Source organism: Aptenodytes forsteri, unplaced genomic scaffold, assembly GCF_000699145.1.
Source record: "Aptenodytes forsteri isolate BGI_AS27 unplaced genomic scaffold, ASM69914v1 Scaffold320, whole genome shotgun sequence".
In the NCBI taxonomy this organism is placed as follows: domain Eukaryota; kingdom Metazoa; phylum Chordata; class Aves; order Sphenisciformes; family Spheniscidae; genus Aptenodytes; species Aptenodytes forsteri.
Window position 1 is genome coordinate 125,918 of NW_008794890.1, and position 8,251 is coordinate 134,168.

The 8,251-nt window shown below is 50.3% G+C and overlaps 1 protein-coding gene across 2 annotated transcripts in view; it reads right to left on the reverse strand.

Moving 5' to 3' along the window:
• Window positions 1–3,607: 3,607 nt before the first annotated feature.
• TUBGCP2 (tubulin gamma complex associated protein 2) overlaps window positions 3,608–8,251 on the reverse strand; it is a 39,466-nt gene continuing 34,822 nt past the window's right edge. For both annotated transcript variants that reach the window (XM_009275063.2, XM_009275061.2), the window contains one exon: window positions 3,608–3,933. In XM_009275063.2, coding sequence (XP_009273338.1) covers window positions 3,828–3,933 — 106 coding nt within the window. In that variant the 3' untranslated portion in view covers window positions 3,608–3,827. The remainder of the gene's footprint in view (window positions 3,934–8,251) is intronic.

An 8,251-nucleotide genomic window follows, 5' to 3' on the forward strand; every position in this document is an offset into this window, starting at 1 on the left:
GGCGGCGGGGAGGGTCTGTGGGGCGTTGGGGGGTGTCTGTGGTGTATCGGGGAGGGTCCATAGAGCATTGGGGACTGTCCACGGGCATCGGGGGGTGTCCGTGAGCCATTGAAAAGGGTTCACGGGGCATTGGAGAGGGTCCACAGGGCAGCCGGGGATGTCCGTGGGGCATCGGGAGGGGTTTGTGGGGTATCAGAGGGTGTGCATGTGGCATCGGGGTGGAGGGTCCGGGTGGCATTGGGGACTGTCTGTGGGGAGTTGGGGGTGGGCGGAGAGAGGCCAAGGGGCACCAGGGAGGGTCCATGGCCTCTAGTGGCATGTCCCGGGGCACTGCAGGGATCCGCAGGGCACTGAGGGGGTGACAGTAGGGCATCAGGGGTGGCGGGGGGCACTGGGAAGCCTCACCTGGCTCTGAGATGGTGGAGGGGCTGGGGTGGCTGGGCTGCCACAGGAGGCAGTGGGAGTGTCCCGTGGGGCACTGGGGACTGTCTGTGGGGTATGGAGGGGGTGTCCATGGGGCATTGGAGGTGCCCACCTGGCTCTAAGGTGATGGAGGGGCCAGGGACATTGAGCAGTGTCCATTGGACATGAAGGGGGTGTCTGTGGGGCATTGGGGTGGCCCTGAGGTGATGCAGGAGCTGAGGGTGGCTGGACTACCAGAGGGCAGCAGTGGGACTGGGGAGGATTTGTGGGGTGTCGGAAAGGCGTTGAGATGATGGAGCACTGAGATGGTGGAGGAGCTGGGGTCACCATGAGGGGCTGAGCTGTCAGGGAGCCTGGGGGGAACCATGGGACATCAGAGCATATCAGTGGGGCACTTGGGACCCTCCCTGATCCCAAAGCATTGGAGGGGCTAGGACCACCATGTGGGGCTGAGCTGGGAGGTGGACTGCACCCTGGGCCCTCCGCTCCACCACAGAGCTGACTGCTGTCTCCCCCTTGTCCACAGAACACCCCAGGTTGGAAGGGACCTCTGAAGATCATCTGGTCTGACCTGTCATGGGGAAGGGAGCCTGGATGAGGTTATCTCACACCCTGTCCAGTCACATCTTGAAACCCTACAGCGATGGGGACTCCACCATGTCCCTGGGGAGGTTGTTCCAGCAAGTGATTGTTCTCACTGTAACATATTTCTTAGGTTGAGATGAAACCTTTCCCGGTGCAACTCATTGCCCCTTGTCTTTTCCATGTGGCAACTTGTGAAGAGAGACCCCCTCCTCCTGCAAACTGATTTTTTTATACTTTCTTGGTGTTTCAGGCCAGGACCAGCCAGGAAACACCGCATCTAACTTTTGCATTTAATGAAAGAGGGGGGTCGGACACTGAATTCGGCTGTCGCAGCACTTCGTCACCGGGGACAAGCTTCCTTCAAAATGACACAGAAACCACTGCAGCCAAGCGCTGCTCCAGTGTCTTCCCTCTTTCTCCCCACAGCTTTTCTGTAATTCCCTCCTAAATAGACAAGTTTGTTTAAAAAAAAAAAAATATTAAAGCGCCATGCTTTGACCCTCGACACTCCTATTCATGTCTGGTCATGACTATCTGAACATCTCCAGTAGAGTTGTCCCCACCACGATGGCAACCCTTGCAAGGTGTGCAGAGCTGAGGTGGCCTTGAAGGAGCTACTGACCAACCCACTGTCTGTGAAGCACAGCAAATAACCCAGCTCACCAGGGAGACACAGAGCAGCCAAATTGCGACTCTGGGCAAGGAGGTACCCGATTGCCGTGCCGTGGGATGTGGGGCTGCTGGGTTCAGACACAGGACCTTTTCTTGCCCCTCTCCTGGCACCTCGTGGCTTCTGGTGAGGGGAGAAGACACATCCACCTCCTGCTCAGAGCTGGCAGTAGGGTGTCTGGCCCAGACAAGAGGTCTGCTCTTTGAGAGGAGTGGGTAGATCTGTGCAGAGACCCGTCCAAGCACCCCAAGCCTTTAAAGTAACTGCTTAGCCAGCCAGGCATCCACATGCAGGCCACAATTTTTTGGGTAACTGAAGTTATCTGTCAATGTGTTCTCATGCAAACAGCAGGAGCCAAAGGCTGGCATGATGCTGCCCCACCAGCATCACCACCTCTGCCTGGGGCAGGCATAGCGAGGTGGCCACATCCAGCTAGTGGGCTGTCAGTACCTGGTGCAACAAGCAGGGGAGACCCAGCCCCGGGGTGTAGATGACCTCCTGGGGGCTTTCTCGCCCAGGTGTGGACCTGTGGGTCGCAGGGAGCAGCACAGAATCCTGTAGAGGTGGAGCTCCCATGTCCCCACAGAAGGGGTGTGCAAGGAGGAGAGCCCCCCCTCTCAGCAGAGGGGTGCCTTTCCCCCCCCCTAAAAGCTGCAAGAGGGGTGCACATAACCATCTGCATGTGTGCACATGCGGGTGTGAGCAGGACTTCTTGGGATTACTCATAGATGGGTGCTTAGAAATTTGCTGTTCATTTTAAAAATTAACATTTCAGAAATATCTATTACTTCTGCTGAGACTCAATGCTTTCTGGTTAATTATGTGTTATTAATCTATAAACAGCTTCAATCCTGATTTAATTTAAATTGCATGAATGGAGTTTTTTCCTGCAACAGCCACCATGGTGCTCATTGGTGTAAAAAATGTGTGTGACCAACAGTGACACAGTGAGGTGCCAGGGGAGTCTCTCAAGCCCGAGATGTTGGGCACTGAGAGGCGAGCAGGTTCCTCCAAGGACCTGGGCCCCTCTGCCTCTCCACCCTGAGCTCGAGGGACAGGCTGTGAAGCCTGTAGGTCCACAGAAACTTAATGGAAATAGCAGGTCAACTTCTCCAAGCCTCCCTGGACTGAGAGGCCATCTCATCCCTTCCCCATGAACTGCACAAGTCCTTTCCCTGAAGAGCCAGATGATGCTGGCTGAGGTCTCTGTCCTCAACCTCAACCTTCAGATGAAGGAATTCAGTCCTCCAGACCCAGGACTGGTGGTCTCCATCCTCTCCTTGGGTCTCTCTCCCTCTGCCAAGCTGGAGGACCAGCTATAGGCCACCAGAGCAAAGAGAACCTGGCTCTTCCCTCTAACGCACTCTAGAAGGTCCTTGCAAAGGAGGAGGTGAGGGAGAGGAAGGGCAGGTCATTAACAGGAGCACTCAGCCCTGCATCCACAGCCCTTGCATGTCTCCCCAGGTTCTCACACTTGCCACTGAGGCCTCTGGGTCTCTGGCACATGTCTCGGTTACCACTTGTTCTTGGGAGACACTTTTCTTCTCTTCCACCCTCTATCACACCTGCTCCCAAACTGGCTCAAGCAATTTTTATGGCTGCACAACTCTGCAAGATACCCTGAAAGTCGTCTGCTGAGGACTTGGCCAATATGATATAAACATCATGTACCTGCTCATCAGCTGTGAACCCCATCTCCTTGGCTAAAGCAGCTGATCAGCTTCATTCCAGCAACCCCCCAGTTAGGTTCTCCTCCCAAAATAATGCCGCATGGCAGCTGAGACAGATCTCTGTGAGCCAACCAAAATTTAGTCACCTAAAAGACTAATTTGCTTCCTGGGTTCTGTTAACAGACAAAATAACCCTGATTTTTTTTTTTTAGTTTATTATACAACACACAAATACATCATTTTACAATGTAGTAAAAAAAAAAAAAAGGACTTAACAAAAGCCTCTCAGAAGAGAAAATCCATTACACACATTTCAGGAGATCGAATATTCCCCTGTCTCTCTGGGACAACCCTTACGGTTCTTTTCCAGCTCGCACTGTGAATGTAGAGGGTTGAGTACTCCTAGCTCGAAGTGAGTGTGTGTCCAGTTCTCTGCTGGTACAGAAGAGGTGGCAGCTGAAAGGGGCAGCAGCAGGGCTTCACTGGGCAGGTACGGCCAGGCGGGGAAGCAGGGGAGCTGCCTTTTGGCTGCGCTCGGCAGACATATGTTCCAAGCGCTCTGTGTAGAACCCGTTGAAGTCCAACCTGAGAGACAAAAACCCCAGAAATTTCAGCAACCCACTGGCTCAACACCTCCCAAAAGCGGCATGCAGCAAGCTGAACGTGCCACCAAGGGCCCCCGAGAGCTCGGTGCTGCAAGTGCCGCAGTGCACGTGCTCATCAATGCACTCACAGGCAGCAAGGGGATCCAAAAATACATAAACTCTTTTATAGGGTCAGACGAATTTTAGGACAAAGTTGGTTGAAATGAGGGATGTGAAGCAAAGCAAAGTAAGTCTCGCTGTGGGAAGAAGCGGAGGATGCTTGCTTGTGCAGCAAGGGTGTCTGTGCCACAGCATGGACCTCTCAAAGCGGCTGCACTCCCCCTGCCCACCCCACTGAGCACAGCCTTGCCCCTGGAGGAGAAACCTTTCCCAGGGCATCAGCTGAATGTGGCTACACCGCAGCGAGCTCCAGACCTGCCATCCCCGCACGGGACTGCCCCGGGCTGGGTAGACACAGCGGCTTGTTCAGAGTGAGACAGGGATGTCTGCACTGTGCCACAGGTGTTGTTGGTGACACCTCTTCTGTGCTCGTCCCTTGACAACAGGCTAAATTTCACCTGTTCTTTACAGGTGTATAAAATACATTGGGAAGGACCAATTGCTAATAGCTTCTTCTCCGGAGCTACAGTTTGACCACACAACCCTGGAGACAGGTCATTTGGGGACAAGGCACCAGGGTTGAGGGTTCCTCAGTCTCCGCACCTTCTCAGCCACTTCCCACCACTGCTTAATACCAGAGTTTACCACCGCTGAACTCCAGTATTAATTCCCATATGAAATCCACCATATTATCCACCGTAACTACCACGAAATGTTGCAGTTTCCATTACCACCACCTCCTTGCTAACACAAGTATGCTTCAAGCAGATTCATGATTCAAGAAGACGAGTAACTGGTTGGAAGATGATCAGTCAAAATCAAAAGCATTGCTGATACTTGTAAATGCCTCTCCAAAGCAGGCAACATCAGCAATATCACAATCCTGTCTCCTTGATAATCCAAAATGATGCTACAAAACCACCCAGCTCCACGCCTGCTGTGACCTTCCTTAGGCAGATCTCTGCATGACAAAGCCAACTAAGCACAACTTAAAAATATGTGCCCTGGGAACAGTAAGCGATAGTCGATATAAGCCTGTGAATCACACAAAAGTTACTCTCTCCATTTCTCAAATTCAGTTGCTCCAATACTAAATGAATGGGCACAATATTTGAGTTTCATGTTGCTTAACAACCTTACACAAACAGCAACAAATTGTTCCTTGACATTTTTTGGTGACTGCAGAAAACAGAGCCTCGACAGATGGAATTTATCTGTTGCTCTCTCCTAGTTGAAAAGCTTACATCTCTTTTGTCCTTTAAGTGTTATACAAAGGAAACCTGACACCGAGGCGGGCATATTTACCAAACTTTGATTCAAATATAAGGCCAGGACTCATTTACATCCTTGCTTTGAGGATCTGTTCCATTTCTAAAGTTGCTTTATTCCAAACTTCTTGAATTTTTATGTGCTTCCCTTTCAGCTATGTTTTTAGGGTTAAATGATGTTTCATAACTGTTTCTTAAGAATTTGTATGGTGTTTCCTCAAACTCTGCTGACACTTCAGTTTCTTGTTTTGTGGCCGGAACTTTTATTCACCGGGGTTTGCAACACTTCATACGTCCTACCGGTCTTACTCTAAGCTCAATGATTGCTGTTTCCTCCAAACTGGAGAAGGGTATCTGATGAATGCTAACAGCACTTGATGGGTAAGATTTCTAAGCATTTGGAATTAAGTAATCCTTCTGACAAAGTCCTCTAAGCTGTAATTCTCCTTTGCACTACTGGGATGTGAAGGAGTGACTCTGAACTGCAGATTTTCTGCAGTTGCCAACCTTCTGTCAGCACTGCTACTGATGGAGCCAAGGCAGTCCTGAGCAGGACTTCAGCACACTGAACATCTGTGAGTGATGTGCGAGCTTCCCCGCTTTGAAGGAAACCCTCTGGATCTCCGTCTTCTGTTGTTTGGTGCTACAAATATGATGCTTGTGCCTCAGTTACTCAGTATTGTAAACTGAATAAATATTAACCAGGATCAAATAAATAAAAGCACAGTACCAGAATTACGAATAAAAGGGGTATTTTGTTATCTATCTTACATGTTGGCTATCACCCTTGAAAAGCAGTCATATAAAAAGGTTATCATTTATAAGAAAAGACCGGTATGTCTTATAAACTATTCCGTCTCTCTGTCAAATATGTTATTTCAGATGGCAACCGTCTCCGCTCTGGTTCTTGGGTTCCTGTTGCCATGGAGTCCAGGACTCGATCCAATAATCTCTACAGACTGAATGAGAGCTGAATGTCACGTCTGGGCATTCATCGTGGGACTTCCACTCTTTAAAACATTACTGAGCAGCCTGTAGAAATGGAAAGACATCTTCTGTTGCATGGCCTGTTAACATACAGTATTTCAGTTAAGGAAATGGGGACATCTGGTTTGTCAGTAAAGGTCCAGCTATGTCCAACATCTTGATGAAGACTCACGTGGTCCCAGACAGTCCAAACTGGGGGACTTAATAGTGATGACAGTCCTGATGGCATAAAGACCCATTATTTCCTCTGCAGCCCTTGAACAGAACTGAGGCATGGAACTACCAGGTGGAAAAGGACTCAGACCCTCTTCTGAACAGCTGGTTGCAGCTTAGGTCACCATTCTCAATGCAAACTGCTAACGGAAGCATTTTGTTTTCTCACAACCCGCCTGAATCACCATACTTCTTTCTCCTGAAGCAGGCAGTACTCATAAAAACCAACCTCTCCATATTTGGAAGAACTGGCTCCAGAGCTTCCACAGCTCAGGAGTCACCTGCCACAGCTAACACTCATGTGCGGTCTGTGAAACACAAAAGCATCTGGTGGAGGATCGCTCCTGGCTATGGCACCATGGACCCACAACTGAACAAGATACACAGCCAGCTTCTATGGTGCAGCATCAGCCTGTCCCACCGTCCTGGTAGAAGCATAAAGTTGACACAAGGGTGGGGAGGCAATGATAAAAGGGATGAACCTCTGATGCTAAGTGTAGGAGCAGTGATGGAAGGCGGACACCACCTGAGCTACTACCAGAAAAGGCCTTACATCAATGTCTGGCATCACACGTGATAAAGTGTGATGGAAGGCCGCAGGACTTCTGCTGTTGCATGGTGTAAAGACTGGTCAAGGACTTGACATCGTTGACTTCTTGAGTAAGCTGAGAACCAACTCCAGCCTTGGACTGAGCTGGGTGATCCCACTAATGGGACAATCTCCACACGTTCTTTGTAAGACTAAAGGACTGTGGGGTCACGATGCTCTTCTATTAAAAGAGCAGGCAACTTCGTCTTCAACACTGTGTTGGCCATGCCCTGTGCCACCTGCAAGGATGTCCAAGCAGCTGGATCATGGAGTTAGTTGCCATTAAGATCTCCTGGATGGAGCATCATAAAAAAGCCTGCCTGTTAGAACTTGTACTGGTAATGATAAAAATGTAAGCGCTTGATAAAGAAGGAGGCAGGGCTGGAGCACTGAGGAGTAAATGTTCTTGCCTGGATGACTCAACTGCTTGTGGTCTCGATCCCTGAAATCTAGTGTGACTCTGTATGCTACTGTGACACCAGAAGTGATGACAGCGAGGGGAGCGTAAGAGCTTAATCCCTTTGGCCTGCCAATTTTTCTACAGATGGATCCTGCCTGCAATCTACAAGTCCAATGATGATAAACAGTGATGCCCAGGCAGATGAAGGTTGACATAAAATGTCCAGAAGGCCTTGATAAGCTGCACCATCATTTCCTAAAAGGATTTGCAGAGACTTGGCTGTCCTGGTTAGTCCTGAAAGGAACAGCAATCACTTGTACAGTTGGGGCCTCCACTCACAGCCACAAAAAAAGTCTTTGAAGAACCACTTCACAGCTCTGCAGACTGAAGAGGAAAGACCCATCACATCAGGAGAGACGCTGGAGCTGAGTAAGGCAGCCCAATCTGCCCACCGTATAACAACCAGCGCCACTAAGAAAAGGCAACGGGTGACAGTAGTAGGTGACTCTCTTCTGAGAGGTACGGAGGCACCCATCTGCCGACCTGATGCACTCTCTAGAGAGGTGTGCTGCCTACGGGGGGCTCGCATCAGGGACATCACCGAGAGGCTACCAAGCCTCATACAATCCACTGACTATTATCCGCTGCTGCTGTTTCACGTGGGCACCAGTGACACAGCCAGGAGCAGTCTGAGGACTATCAAGAAGGACTACAGAGCCCTGGGAGCGGCAGTAAGGGACTC